Here is a 15,832-nt window from a genome sequence, read left to right as displayed (position 1 = left end):
AAAGAACCCTAACAGTATCCTGGGCTGCATTAGGCAAAAGTATCACCAGCAGGTCCAGGAAGGTGATCCTTCCCCTCAACGCAGCACTGGTGAGGCCTGGAGTCCTGTGCCCAGTGCTAGTCTCCCCAGTACAAGGGGGACATGGATTTGCACTCACTGTCCTAATGCTTATACATAGTGTGAGACAGTAAAAATAAAGATTATAGTTTTTAACTGATTTAATTCCACATGTTGCTACAGAGCTAACCTGCTGAAACTGAAGCAGAGATGAAAAACACTGTGCTCAGTTTCTACAGAATAGGTACTGAGTTCCTGAAACACTGCTGTACTGACAATATTCATATTTTTATTGATATTATTCCATTTTTATTGATAGGAATTCAAACACTTCACACTGCTTAATTTAAAATGTATTTACACTACTCCAATCTTCTGTTCATTATTACATTAACATTCACAAAGTAAATACCAGTAAGAATGAAAAAGACAAGATCGTGCCCATATATCCAAATATTAAAACTCCAAAGGTTATATGAAATGTTACACATTTTCTTTGAAAACAAGTGTCCATTTTCAGTGAATTGTGAAAGAGACAAATCTTAACGGAAGAGTAAAAACCTGAATATGAAATACATTGACTGTGAAACTTAAGTACAAAACAGACCGTAGTTCTTGCACATCAGGATCTACCTTACTTGTATAAAAATCAGATCCTGACAGTATAAAATGCTCAGGGTTCACACAATACTCTCAAGGCCTGATTTTACAGGGAAGGTATTACAAGGTATACAAGTAAGAAACCTTACATATGCTCTGACATGAGCCAGTGTAATCTTGCTTGATAAGGAATATAGAAAGAAGAGCTGGTTATGGAAAATTAACCTAAGGTGAAAAAAAAAAAAAAAAAAAAAAAGGTATTTTTCCAAAATATGATTACTGAAATGACAGGTATATGATGCTTTAAAGAAAACTTCCTGCATTTTCTTGGCAATTCAGATATGCAGAGAGCATAGAAGAAACACATTCAAAAGTCAGAATTACTCTCCTTATTATAATTTTTCCACTGACTGAAATTGCATAAGAAGCAGATAAACAAAAGCTGACAAACACTAAGCTTCATCTTTTATTTCTGAAAATCCTTTTCTTAGGGCCTACTTACTCAAGTGGGAACACTACAAATGCTGACATTTCCTAATAAAAATGAGTAACTGTATTATGCAAATATCTAATAATGTTTTAAGACTGAACTGTTTTACTGAAAATGAAAAGTGTTAATGTTGCAGTGATACATTTTCCCACATAACTGCAAGAAGAAAGGCATTTCTATTTTCATAGGTTAATTGAAATATGGATTAAAGGTTCTCCGAATTTTCATTGAAACTGATTTAATTTTGACAGGTTTGTTGTTCACTGTCCATGTATCCCAGTGAATCCCAGTTGCAAGAAATCTACCTGTGTAACGATGAACACCGTTAAGATTTGCAAGGCCACACTGGTTGAACCACCATCCAGTGCTGTCACTGAAGTTACTGCAGCTCTTTACAAGCTGTTGTTTAATAGTGCACACTGGCCTACATCCATCATTATCAACATCAAATGTGCTGAAAGGCATTGAATTCTGATTATCTTCTTTTCTGTATCCTCTAAAGGCATCACCTAAGTGCAAGAGATAAAATAGAATGATGATCAAGGAGTTATTTATGAAGAAACACTACAAACTTTTCCTCTAAAATTACCAGAAAAACAAATTTCCTCAAAAGCAGTTCAAGACAGCACTAATGAGTCTATAATGTGTTGAAGACACAGGAAAGGAAGAGTATAAAATACTCAGAAGTACGGAAGAAGTGATGGAATATCTTTACCTTCCTGTTGCTCTTAGTGATACACACTAACTCTGAAGGTAAAAGCTTCTGTCCTCAAAGACAGTGAAAAAAAAAAAAAAAGGAAAAAAAAAAAAAAGATAAAAGATAAAATAAACGAGAAGAGCTGTTAACTGAAGATTTTCCAGGAATGTGCCCAAAGTTCCAGAGTGAGTCATGAGATGAAACTGAATTGTTTAAACACGGACGTCAGTGACTACTGGTTCTATTATCTTACTAAAAAATAATGTTTCTTACAGATACAGGTGGAATAAGGCACCAACGCTTTCAGAGAATAACTAATACTTTGATAATAAGTGAATATTCTTGCATATTAGTAAACATGAGGCAAAACAAAATTACAAAAATCTTTAAACTAATTAAAGAAGGAAGTTCTTACCAGCGTTTCCCGAATAATGCCCCAAATGGATTTTAAAAGAACATGCTTCATCCTCTATCCAAAATCCATCATACGCTGCATAAGCATGCTTGTCATTTTCTGATTCCAAATCCACATAAAGACTGAAACTAGTTGCTTTTTGGTTTACTATATGAAAAATCTTCCTCAATCCAAGCCAAAATTCCCCTGAAACAGAAATGTAATGTATAGTCTATAAATTTCTAGAAACAAAAAGTGTAGCGTCTGCTAGTTTTCTTCTTTTTGTTCCTGAATCAAATGTCTGATAGGCATATATTCCCTTGAAAGAGTAATGAAAGTAGAGTGGTCTCCTCACTTCAGTGGGAAAATCCATGAGAGAATTCACGTGTGCATCATCTTTTTTCTCTGCAACAATATTAGAACTTTGTACACATGGTGACTTTCAAACGTTCGTCTCCAGCCTACTTCAGAAGAGTACAAAAACTAGAAGTGCTAAAGGTCCTCTTGACTAAATAGAACTCAGTGGTGCTCCTAGAAGCAATACTGAGAAGCAAATGATAGTATGGTATGAAATGCAGCAAAGCTCAAACCCTGTTCTCGAGATTTGCTGCCCCTGTAAATCACGCTTTTTTCCATGAAAAGTTGCTCCATGTGACCTGAACTTATTTGTATAGTTGAAAATGTGTGTGTTTCATTGCAATCCCAGATAAACTCCTGAAAAAGCAGCTGGTTTTAGGCTAGCTGGATGAGAGATGGCACTAAAAAAAATAATATCACAGCAGTGTTAGTATTAGCTACTGAAATATTTCCATTCTCTTTCTAACCATTCCTAATATTACTGATTTTTCTTTCCTTCAGGAAAATATTTTGCAAGCATTATTAAAACCACTTAAGGCTTTTTTAAATCTGAAAAAAGATGGGAAAAATACAACTTATACATTTTTCAGGATGAAAATATTGCAACATGTTAAACACTTCTTGTGAGCAGAATACAATGGTTCAAGATTCCTGTAGCATGATGTCATTATTGAGAAGATTAGAGAATAGATTTGATGGAGGGGAAAAATCAAACAAACAAACAAACAAACAAAAACTCTAAGTACAACTAGAAGTATAACTAGAATACTTCTTAAGAAACAAGAACTTTATTCTCCATACTCCTAAAAAAAACACACAAGTTAGTGGAAACGTAGCTTACATAAAGACAGCAAAAACGCTGGGTCCAAAGCACTTAAGAGTATCTAAAATTAATACCAGATAGGTCACCAAATCCATCCAGATATTCAGACCACGTTCTCTGAAATGTAATGATTCCATCACTTCTTTTCTGAACTACAGTCCATCCACCTCCTTGAAAATCCATGTCACACAAAACCTAACATAGACATAGATATTATTAAGTATTCTTGAAGCAGCTATGAAGAAGAAAATAACATTTTAAACACAATAAAGGTAGACTATTCTGATTCTTGCTAAACAATGCTTCAAATATTTTAACAAAAAATCTTGAACAAAATTAAGTAATTAACCTGCAGTATTTTCCTTTATGTTCTTGTTAGTCTGCTGCATTTGAAGACTTCCTCAACCAGTGCAAACTATTGTGTGCAAATGTCTGCTCACATCAGATGTAAAAAATGCACTTTGATAAATGTTAATATATATTAATAGCAGCATGAGGTGGAAGCAACACGTAACATCATGTATTACTCTTGCAAAAAATTGCAGATAGAGGCAATAATAATGAATATACCTTTATTTCAAAAAAGCAAAATTGACACTACTTCTTTTGTGTTCTCCCCTACCATCATACCTTCCTCCCAAGAAAGACTGTCTTTGTGATCCCTGGGAGATGCAGAGCCCTTAAAAGGTGAGGGAATGGAAAAAGTGATAGTGATAAGCCAGTATATAATCATTTATGCTGGAACAGTGGAAAACTGTACATAAAAAGGGGCCCCAATCCAGGAAAGTCTCAATGTGAACATTTAACAGCCTGCAACTGAGCAGTCCCACTGAATACACCGAATGAACTCTCAAATTTCTTGCTTTATGAGACATCGCTAAAATTTGCGCCCAATGGTATGTCAAATGGCAATGGTCCAGCTGCTCTCTGCTCTACTATGGAGTATCACATTACATGGCACATTTTCTCCTCAGCCCATTTAACTTTAGACACATAATTGAGTTCCCTAAATAAGGCACCTAATTGTGCTTGTCTCCCCTCTAATCCCCCTTCTAGAGAGAAGTGGGCATTCATAATGTGGCTCTGGGAAACCAAGATCTAAATCACCTTCTGCAGGTGGCAGATACCTCCCACAGTCTACGGAAAGGGCCCTTTAGACTCTTGGCTGCACTCAGGGATTTCAGTTAAGTGCCCAAATTAAGTGCAATGCATCCCAATCACTTTGGGTATTTTTCAAGTATGTCCCCAGTGCCAGTGCTTCATCAGGTCTAACAGGAATTAAACATTCTTGACATCCTAGTATAGACGGGTGCATATTGCACGTTTAGACAGTGCAACGACCTAAGGAGCAGTCTGAGTTTTACATGTTGCACCCCCATGGTGTGTACCACTCAGATACTTGGCATGAAACCAAAGACTTTTCCCTTGGCAGGAGCACATCAACATCATACTCAGATCTTCTGTGACTTAACATCTATGAAAGACAGGCAGGCAACAAAGCTGCAATGTGATCTAATTAATGCAGCTTGGGCAGTCTTGGATCCTCAAGTAAGTCAATGCCACTAGATGCTTTGAGCAATTCTTATAACCCAAATACTGAATGAATCATAGTAAAGGTCATGTGCGTGAAAGTACAACTGGAAAATCATTGGCTTTACTCCCTGGAGAATCATGTGTTTATTTCAGTCACCCAAGGGAGGTGGAACTGGAATAAAAAGAAATATGTATGATTCCAAAATGAGTGTTTAGATACAGATACCTAAAATGCATTAAAAATAATCCTATTGACTCATCCATTGTCTCAAGAAGAGGATTGCATGCTTGGCTACTCCTGTCACTATCAATCAGAAACAGAAGAGGAGCCCAGTTAGTCACAACATCAAACCCCGATCCAATATAAATCAGTGGGAGTGGTGATAATTCTCAGAAGGAGCAGATTTGGGTCTACATGAAAGATCATCAGCTGATTACTTAGATATGGCACATAAACATACTGCAGCTAAGCAAGAATATGAAATAGGTACACAAAAAATGGTCATTGCTGTATTTCTTAATCCCTTATATGCTGGAAATGATGTGACAACTTTCTTTCTTAAAGCCTTGTAATAGTTAATCCACTTTACAGCTTGTTTTACGTCCCATATCATGCAAAGTATCCAGGGCATGATTGTGCCAGGTACAATTTAAACTAAATGAGCAAGAAGTTGCTTCTACTGAATATTTTCCCTTTCCACCTTTAGTGTGCATAAGAAATATATTACAAACAACTGTGCAGCTTCGCTGACCCACCCTGGAAGTATCTTTGATTTAAATTTACTCATCAGAAAAGGAATCAGAAAGTGAGAATGTTTCAATTTTCCAGAGGAGAAACTGTTTTTAATTGCCTCGTGTTCGGATGCTCAGACAAAAGGCCATTTGAGACTAATTTTCTGAGATGACAAGAACCTGCAGCTCTCACCAAAACTGCATATTCTTAGGGCTCCCTGAATTCAGTTTTAAATTATCTCAAGTTAAACACCTAAAATCTATGCTCACTTTTGAAAATGTGTCATTTCAAACATGAAGTCATGAGATCATGAGAAATTTTTAAAATAATATTCTTCATTTATCTATATATGCAAATTATTCTAGAGAAATTTTTATTTTCAGATACATTTAAGGGGCAGCTAATTTTCCATTGCTGAAAAGGTCCTCATTTAAACAAATTGTTTCATACTGGCTTTGTTTTCTGTTTTTTATTTTCTTAATATGTTTTTTTACCTGTTTGTATTATTCTTATTCTTCAAATCTTCCAAAATACATGGCTATCAGCCTCTTAAGTGCATTAAAATTTATTGTTTATATTTTAATGTCTTGATTTTTTTTTGTTCATCCAGCATTTCTCTTGTACTCTTTTTATGCTTCAACACATGCAAAAAATGCATTAAACAGTTTTCCTTAAAATAACATTCTGTAGGGAACACACATCCTTTAGATATTTTTCTCTGAGAACTTTTTGGCACTATTTTTTCATTTCTGTGTAACATCTACCAGACAAGAAATGAGACACTCGTTTCATGAGTGCAGAGATTTCTTCTCATTATTTATTGTTACCTTGTGGTTTTAATCAAATTATTATGATTTTTCCTTTCGTTTCTTGTTCTCCTTAAGGAACCTTTCCACCCATATAACTGATTCTCTGTTCTTTAGACACTGGCAGTAACTTCAAATGCGGAAAAATTTTAAATATACTTTTGAAGTGAAAGGAGCTTTACCATTTCACATGAATTTGCCAAAAGCTATCACCAGACCAAGCAATCACTTTTCTTACACAGAGAGAAAAGTTATACCGTCTCTCAGTAAAAGTAATCTGGGTGAGGCATAAATATTTCATCAACAGGATACCCCTCAGTCCAGAAGAAAGCAAATGCATTTTTTGCTATGGTTCAGCAGAGGTGAGGCAGACAGCATTTTCTGCATACTTATAAGCATGATTATTCTGCAAACACTTCTACCTGTCTTTGCCTTTATTTTACATGGAATGAACTCGCTGATGAGCTACAGATATTCTCCTTGAGCTCGCTGCATTGCATAGGGATAGCAACAGGCTTTTCTATCAGGGGTCTACAGAACCAAATCCATTATGTCTTTTGAGATCCCAGGATACTTCTGAAGCTTTTTCATAACAATGCTGAGCTCTTTTTCATAGCATTTTGTAGATTTCCAACTGGCTAGAGATAAAGGGATCCATCCTTCCTTTGTTATATAGAAAGGAAGACTTTAAAGTTAGATATTAAATTTTGCTATTTATTAGCTGGCTAAAATTCCACATTTTTTTTCTCTGAAAAGTAATGACCCCAGCATGTACTGCAAAACTGAAAGTTTGTAAGTGCCATATCTGCCTTCCCACTATGCATAAGAAATTCCTAAGTAGAACAACCCAAAATAGAAATAAACTGGGAAAAAAAAAAAAAAAAAAAAAAAAAAGGTATTCCTTATGGTTGCATGCATCTGGTCATAGGAAACATGACTTCATGCTGCACTTCATCCTTTTTTCTTCATCTTAAGAATTTATGTCCTACAATGACTGGATATGAAGACTACTAAGTTTAGATGCTCTCTACCTTGAGTCTGAGTAATACTGGTGCTCAGACAAAAGCTTAAGCACCTATTTCTCAAGCTGATGTACATCTACACCTATATTTAGATGCCCAGACAATATCACGGTCCAAGCTATAGATACCAGCATCACCTCTCAAGAGAAGGCAACACTATAGAGTTGTCCAGCAAAGCAAAAAGTCCAATTTTAGGTCCAAATGGATGAGACTTTTGGCTCGTTACTTTCCATCTCTAACATAGAAGAGAACAGCATTTTTCAATGTCCAAAAGGGAGGCTTGAATTTTTCTTCAATTTTCCTCTTCTGTATATTTTTCACTGTATTTGAAAACTGATGATGGGGTATTATGAGAGATTAAATTTCTTTGTAGAAACTGAGAAAATTTTCCAGATTATAGTAAAGGCAGGCACATTTGGATGTTTTAATACACTTCTTATTCATATGTTGGGATACTGTCAAGGAAAACACTTTAAATCTATTAAATATATTCTAAGTGCATATTCTTAAGTAAATTGTGACTAACATAAGAGAGAAATCTATTACCTCAAAAGGATAATTTGATCCTTCTGGATGAATAATGTACAGACCAGTTGGAGTTTTTGAAACTGAACCGATGGTATCTTTAATATCAGTGCAATCCAACCCTAGAGAACAAAGTATTTGATGAAGCTTGTTAGCACAACATGTTAAAAGAAATACAGCTTAAGCACAGAAATATTAATTTTGTTGGGAACTTATGAATGATCTCAAATATTGTCATGAAAAATTAAAATCATGTTTTGTCATGAATTTACCTTATAAATGAAAATTCTCTGAACTCCATTACGCTTGGAAAGAAGAACAAATTGCATTCTATTGAGAAAGTTCTATCTCATCTCAGCTGATCTGATACAGAAAGTAAAGATTTTATGTCTGGGTCTTATTCTACAGATTGTATTTGGGCAACACTTGTACAGAGTAAAAACACAAATTATCCAGGGAAGAATGTCTTCTTCCTGGAAATATTTGTGTCTATATTTACAAAAGCTTTCACATCATAATGTTTATATAAAATGTTCTTTGCTTCTAAGTGTTAAGTCAGGTCTGTGTTAGACTCAAGAAAGCAGTTCCTAAGGTTACGAGGAGTGCTTAGAAGTAACATTTCCTGTAGTTGGAATAGACACTATAAAGATGAACGGTGTACAAGTGACTTCCATTTCATTTGAAAAAAGGGTATAGCAAATGCTGAGCACACTTTATTTCATTACAAAAGAAAGTACCGTTTAGCAACATCAGACCTGAACTGATGAACTAATGATCATGCTTGGTATTTTGCATAAAAATCAACAAGATGCTAAACAGAATGCCCACAACTATCAGCTTGCAAATTATTTAAACCTGTCCTTACATAGATTCTTACATAGTTCACAAATTTTCCAGATTTTGTGTGTGCATACTAACACAGAATAAATACTGTACATGTTATAATTGCTTGTTTTTGCTTTAGCTTGTTCTTTGTTAAGATACTCTTAAAGATAAAAAAAGAGGAGGTCAAGACTAAATGTGAAAAATACTTGCCATGTGATTGAACTGCTTTGTAAGGAAGTGGATCCAAATGCTTTCTTAAAACTTCTGCATTCAGAAGAAGAACTCTGTTCATGAGTTCATTCACCTGCAAGTTTAAATAAAATACATTTAAGTACGGTGCAGTGAGGAATTTTGCATTCATAGGATGTTCTTTTTGATCCCTAGTAAATAAAATCTGAAGTTCTGATGTGTTAGTGATTTGTAACTTCATTATGTGAATTGGTCCAACTTTTCACTTATTGCATCCAAAATCATTTTTAGGCACAACTCTGGTTAATTCAAGAAAAGTCCTTCAGTTAGATTAAGCCTTTTAACCTGTATTGAGAGCACAGTGTTTGTAAACTACTACCAGAGTTAATGATGATATAATGTCATGCACGCAAATACACTGAGACTGCATAAAGCAAGCAATATGCAGGAATGGGCTGTCACTTCCCCTATTGCCACTAGGTTATGTAGCAGGTAACCATATATATATATATATATGGTTATATATATATAACCATATATATATAACCATACATATAACCAATATATAATCAATATATAATCAATATAAGGAATGCTAATCACTCCTTATAGAAATGGAACTCACACCTTACCCGAAGTACAAGTGATGGTGATAGAAATTCTAATTCTACTGTTCTAATGATAAAATAATAATAAAAAAAAATTCCTCCATTAGACAATAAGTGTAGTGCTAAATAATAATAAAAAGCCTTACAATAAAGAAAAAAGTACCTGATTAGAAAGGTAATCCAAGGAAGACTGTTGATCATCCATCATGTTTCTCACCAGCTTTTTTGTGCTTCTTGCGTATTCAACAAGAGAGTTCTGTAAATTTCCTGTGAAAGAAATATGTTTACCCACTTCATTAGCACAAATTAGAAATATTCTTGACCAAATAATGACATGCTTATTTAAGATATCTAAATGAATATCGAAGGTGTTTACCCTTAGGATACCTAAAAAGATGCTAAGTATCTCAGTCTCGCTCACTGCAGTGCAGACATCTTAAGAAAAGATGACTCTTCATAAGATTTGAAGAATTTCATCTTCAGCTACTCAGATAACCAGTTAGTGGATACAACACAAATATAAATGCAACTGATAAAGGATAGATATGTAAGGTTTCCTGCAATTCTACATTTTGTTCATTCACTATTCTATTTACTCATGCTCCTGTTTTTTGCCCTGATGCTAAAAATACAAAAAACGAACTTGTCAGGTAATTAATAATAAATTTTAAAAATCATATGAGAAAGACAAGAATTTTGACAAAATTTTCTGAGGCTGGATAGCATCAGTTGATATGTAGTTTGTCAAGGTGATGAATAGAGAATATGTCGTGTATAGGTATCTACAGGTGGCAAGCTGAAGTACAATTTCTTCTCACTTAATTTCAGACACCTAACTCTGCTGTTTAAATGAGGGACAGGCACCCTGGTCTTCCTCTCTAAGGAAAATCTACAGATGTTCAGAGGACAACACAGACTTACATGGAATGAGTTGTTGCCTGGATTTGTCTGTCCCCACCAATAATTATAAAGAGAAACTAGCATGATAAACTTTGTCATCCCAGCTGCACGCAACACCCCAAATCTTCTGAACAATATTCAGCCTGGGCTGATGGGTCAAAGCCTGTCACATGTGCTCAAGAAGATTAAAAAATAAATTAGCGCAGCAAAGCATAGCATAGCAGAGGATTGCGTAGCATGGCATTGCATAGCTTGTTGTGGAAAGTATTCTTTATGAATACATACTGCACATGTACTGTTTTTCCCCTCGTAAAATTTTAGCTTGAACATCACATGGTACAAGGCATTGTTCTTTTTGTTTTGAAATATCTGCAGATTTATTTTTCTCTTCTGCCTTGAGTGGTTCGTCCACAGCTCCAACATTCCTTGTGCCCTGTTGTACCAAACAATGGAGGGGGAAACAAATTGATCATAAATGTATGTTAAATAGCTCAGTCTGCCAAAATGAAGCGGATTACTCCATGGATCTTCCTTTAAAACCTGCCTTTTTTTTTTCTTTTTTCTTTTTTTTTTTAAAGTTTTATCAAGCAATACTTGACAGAGCTGAGACCTAGGCCTATGAAGTATCTTCTGCTTAGCCATACTCCACAAGAGTGTCAGAGGTAAAGAATAACCTCTATCACTTTTTAAAATACCGCCAACATTTCTGCTGTGGCATCTCTACCTGTGAGCACTGCGAACTGGAGGCCACAACTCAAAAATGCTTGCGTTTAAGAAGACTACATTTCAGGAACCACCACACCCAACAGACATCTCAAATGCTAACAAAGTTAATTTCACTGGACAGGAGAGGGCTTTTGGATTTACCACATATTACCAAAACACTTTCACTCTGCAATGACCCTAAATTAATGACTTAGACTCTGATCATGGAAATACTTCCACAAATTATTAATCTATGCACACGAGTAGTCCCAAACAGATTTGCAGACAAACCCAACATTTAAAATATTTTAAATGCTCTTTCAGAGGAGAGAGTAAGGGGACTGTATTCACAGGGATAAAATATCTGAAATGGTAACAATCAAAGCATTGGCAAAAGTAGTTTCAAACTGCTGCACTTATTTATGTAATTTTAAAATAGTATTTTCATATATAATATTTTTTCTTCCACGGTGCCAGGTAGCATAATATAAGTGAACGTCTCTGATTCATCACTTAAAGAAAAGCTAAAAGTAATCCCTGAAATATGTGTCATTATAAAAAGTCTAAGAAACATATTCTCGTTTGTCTTTGTTTCTTAATTCCATAATCTCAGCAAGGCACAGCGGCACACTCCTATACTGCACTTTCAGATGTAAATAGGACCCGTAGAAATGCAAAGATTTTAATGAAAAAGAAAATTTATTTAGACTTGACTGTATTTTCAGCATACTTGTTCTCCTTTCCTGCTTCAGGTTTCTCCTTTTGGTTTTGGCACTACACTGACCCCACTCTGAACAGTTTTTTTTTCCTATTTTTGTTTTTTAAAAGTGAAACTAAATAAATTAATGATCAATAAATATTAATAAATAAGTAAAGGAATTAAATTATAAACAAAGATATTTTACCAAAAAAAAAAAAAAAGTTTCTGAATTATTTTAATTGCTTTTTGTGTTTAAAGATAAATAAATGCGAGAGATCTAAAAAAATATGTCTCTTTAATATAGAAGTAAGCACAGAATAAAGGAAGAAAAATTCTATAACAGTTATAAATAGATCAATTAAAACTTACAAATAGTTCACTTGAAACCAAGTTTTGTTCCAGGGCTTTACCACAGCTACTCACCAGCTGTTCAGTTAAATACTGTTCAGAACATATTTTAATCAATAATTGTGTTTTTAAAAAAGCCAACATGAAAGAGGCAATTAAATCTAACCTCAGCAATTCAAGTGAAAACTGTGATGCTGCCAAGACCAAGAGTTACTCTGCCTTTACAGTGATATAGATGAGATTAAAAATATGGCCTAACCACTGAGCTGTGATAAAAGACATTATGACAAAATTTTTCTCCTAATATACTGAATTTCTACAGCTTATTTTCTTTATCTGAAAATACCTGATTCTTCTGTGTTTTCATACTTATCCTGAATAGAGCAGTCTATATTTTAAAAAGCATTGGCTACTTTTCTGAGAAACTATTCAGTTATATTCACTACCTTATCTCAGCAAAGTAATTGAAAATCTTACCTTAGATGAACAAGGTTTGACATTAGTTATGACAGTCTCTCCCCAGCTGACCAAAAAAATACTAAGAGATATCAGTGAAGTTACCCTAAAGCAGTTCATCTTTTACTTGAAGAAATGCAAATGTTTTGACGGGTTTCAAGTTTCTGTGGAAAGGATTGTACACTATGAAGTCCTGAGCTAACTATTCGGGAATGTGTAGAGCACAAAGAGCAGCCAACACATCAGTCCTTTAATGCCTGCATTTAATAAAACATATTTCAGTTGCGCAGTAGGTTTTATATACTACACTATTTGTCTCCTGAGAGCAATTACCACTTATTACCTGTAGATGACACATCAAACATACATTGTCATTGTGGTAAAACTGTGACAGATTTTCTTATATGCTGTTTTTGAGCATTGGTATATGTGGTGCTGAGTAGCTGAGACTAGTAGAAAAAAAAAATCATCATTTTTCGTCTTTTTACACAGGTTTTCATCATTAAAATAAAGGTGTTTACACTGGTGTGGTGGCAGAGCACTACAATTGGCTGTGGAGGCAATTTTAGAATATGTCCCAAAAACAAATTCTGTATAGAAAAGTGAAAAATATTACTTTAAACTAATATTTTATATTACATTGAGAATTACTGGGAAGAAAATAGCAGTCGTTCAGTCTCACTGGTAGACCATCTTTGGGAACAGTGGTATTGAGAGTGGGACAATCATTCAAATAGAGAAATTTTTACCCCTGAAAAATGTCAAAGTACAAGAGAATGTCCTGAAAAAGAAGAAAATTAAATTTAGTTCAAAGAAACTTAATTAAAACTATGTAGCAGACACTTAAAGATTTCACACACTCGAATACACAATTTCGGTATCTTAAAAAATTAGATGTGATATTTTAACCAAAAAGGGAAATTGTCTTGAAAGTTCATGAAGGTCCAAGAGATTTTTAGCTATGCATGAACATTAGAGAATTTCAATTGTTTGTGATCTGACTGAACAAATGAAACCTCAGCTTCTAGCAGACCACTAGATATATATTGTCTAAAGGACATTGAGAATACACTGTTCAACATCACCTTACGCTAGTACAGCCAATGTTCTAAATTTGTCTCAATGCTGTGGTTCATCTCCATCCCTGTCTGAAGTTGGAATACACTGGAAATTACATTGGAAAGAGCCTTTACCATAACAAGATCTGAAAGCAGTTGCAAGTGGTGGGTTAATCCAATGTTAAATCCAGATTTTAATATTTTTTAATTCAATGTTTTGTTTCAAAATTAATAGCTAAAGGGCACTAAGCACCTTTAACTGGCCTCTTCCTGAGAGGAGAACATTCAACTGCCTGTGAAAGCCTTAAGAACTTTGTTTTTTCAGTATTTCACAAAATCAAACTTTAAATTTGTTCTGAAGTACCACAAGCACATTATAGTTTTCCGAGATAAGAGTTACTTGAATTTTACAAATGCATCAGTTGATGCTTGCCTAAAAAAAAAAAAAAAAAAAAAAAAAAAAAAAAAAAAAAAAAAGCATTTTATGATCCACAGTACAGCCTTGTGTGAAGGTGAAAAGATTTCCACATTGCTACCCATAAATGACATTAAGGGGGAATGAATATTTCCTATACACAGAAATGGGAAGAGGAGGCAAATTTCAGAAGGGAATAGTTAAAATGATCAGAACCTTGGCTGAACTCCTCCCATGCAGTTAGCTACACAGATAAACTGCAGCTTGGACAAAGGCTAAAGGGCACTAGCAGATTAATCCCCCCCTGGAACAAGAAGGAAAGAAAAATGTATTTCTGCACCAGCATAGCTGTGCTCAGGCTTCAAATAAGATTTGTAATAAATTCAGTCTGTCCTGCACAGATTTAAAAGCTGATCTTGTCACTGGAATATCAGTCTCTAGCTCACATTAAAATTTATGAAACTTCTTTCAAATCAGCGGCCAGAGCGGGACCTTCCATTTTGTAACCACTTGAGATCAGGCTGCTTGCTGTCTCAGAATAATCATACAATTCTCTAATACATGGTCCTCAGCTAGTGATCTTCTCATCCGACAGTCTGAAAGATGTGAATTATTAATATAACATAATCCTAAATTTCAGAAAGTATCCAAGATGAAGCTGTGAGTTTTGCTGGTTAAGGTCAAAATTTGCAGTAAGTCTAAAGAAAGATGCTCAAATTCTGTACTTGTTTCACAGCTCTGATGCAGTCTTCTTTGGGTGACTCTGTTCTCAATACTGATCAAGTCTTCTAAGGCTTCCTAAGTGAAATGCTGCATTTTATCAGGATAACTGGAATATTCAAAGTGTGAGTTGAAAAAGCATGTAAAAAGTACCACCTAGAGGCAGAAGAGTGACAACCAGCTTTCCACCTACAACGCAGAAAAGTTCAGACTGGGCAAAGAGGTGAATTTGGGGCTGTTTTTTTCTGAACTAGATGTGAAAGACTTCCATTTTAGGGCCTTTTCAACAGTGATATCTGGGATATTGTAAACATGAAGCATTTTTGGCAACCTCAGCATCAGTGGTCTTGACTGTAAAATGGTACGAGAAACACCTACTTCATAAGCTGCTACAAATATGTGCAAGGGTGTCTGTGGAGAAAAGTATTTTACAAATGCAGAGTAATATTTTTACCCTCCTGGTCAAAGACATAGAACAGCTGCACACTGAAAAAGAGAAGAACTGGTTTAAGCTCAAATACAACAGCCAAGAAACGTCTCGCCAGGAAATCACCAAGGCATTTAGCCTTTTGCTGACAACTCATCCAAGGCATGGCAACATCCCAAGACAACACACCCTGCTTTGCCTGAAAAATAAAATGAAGATTTTTTACCCTTAAGAATTTTTTTTTTTTTTTACTTTGCAGAAGTATAACCTGTTTAAAATAAAATTTATACATATTTTTACATATCTTTTTATTATTTTGCAAAGTACATATTTTTTATAAAATGTATACAAAATTACATATTTTACGTATTTTTCATTATTTCTTTTTATTTACATATCTTTTTTATTTATTTTTCGTTGCGGTTTTTGCATTCTGTGCTCTGA

The 15,832-nt window shown here is 34.7% G+C and overlaps 1 protein-coding gene across 1 annotated transcript; it reads right to left on the bottom strand.

The window, feature by feature from the left end:
• Positions 1–351: 351 nt before the first annotated feature.
• ANGPTL5 (angiopoietin like 5) lies at positions 352–13,181 on the bottom strand. Its single transcript, XM_040546859.1, has 8 exons — positions 12,790–13,181; positions 10,845–10,992; positions 9,823–9,926; positions 9,073–9,166; positions 8,059–8,159; positions 3,493–3,613; positions 2,260–2,445; positions 352–1,656 (listed from the first exon to the last, which is right to left on the bottom strand). Exons 1-8 carry the CDS (start codon positions 12,886–12,888, stop codon positions 1,337–1,339), a joined length of 1,173 nt encoding a protein of 390 aa, XP_040402793.1. The 5' UTR covers positions 12,889–13,181; the 3' UTR covers positions 352–1,336.
• Positions 13,182–15,832: the final 2,651 nt, after the last annotated feature.

Source organism: Cygnus olor, chromosome 1 (assembly GCF_009769625.2).
Source record: "Cygnus olor isolate bCygOlo1 chromosome 1, bCygOlo1.pri.v2, whole genome shotgun sequence".
Taxonomy (NCBI): domain Eukaryota; kingdom Metazoa; phylum Chordata; class Aves; order Anseriformes; family Anatidae; genus Cygnus; species Cygnus olor.
This window is presented reverse-complemented; position numbering and strand designations above follow the sequence as displayed.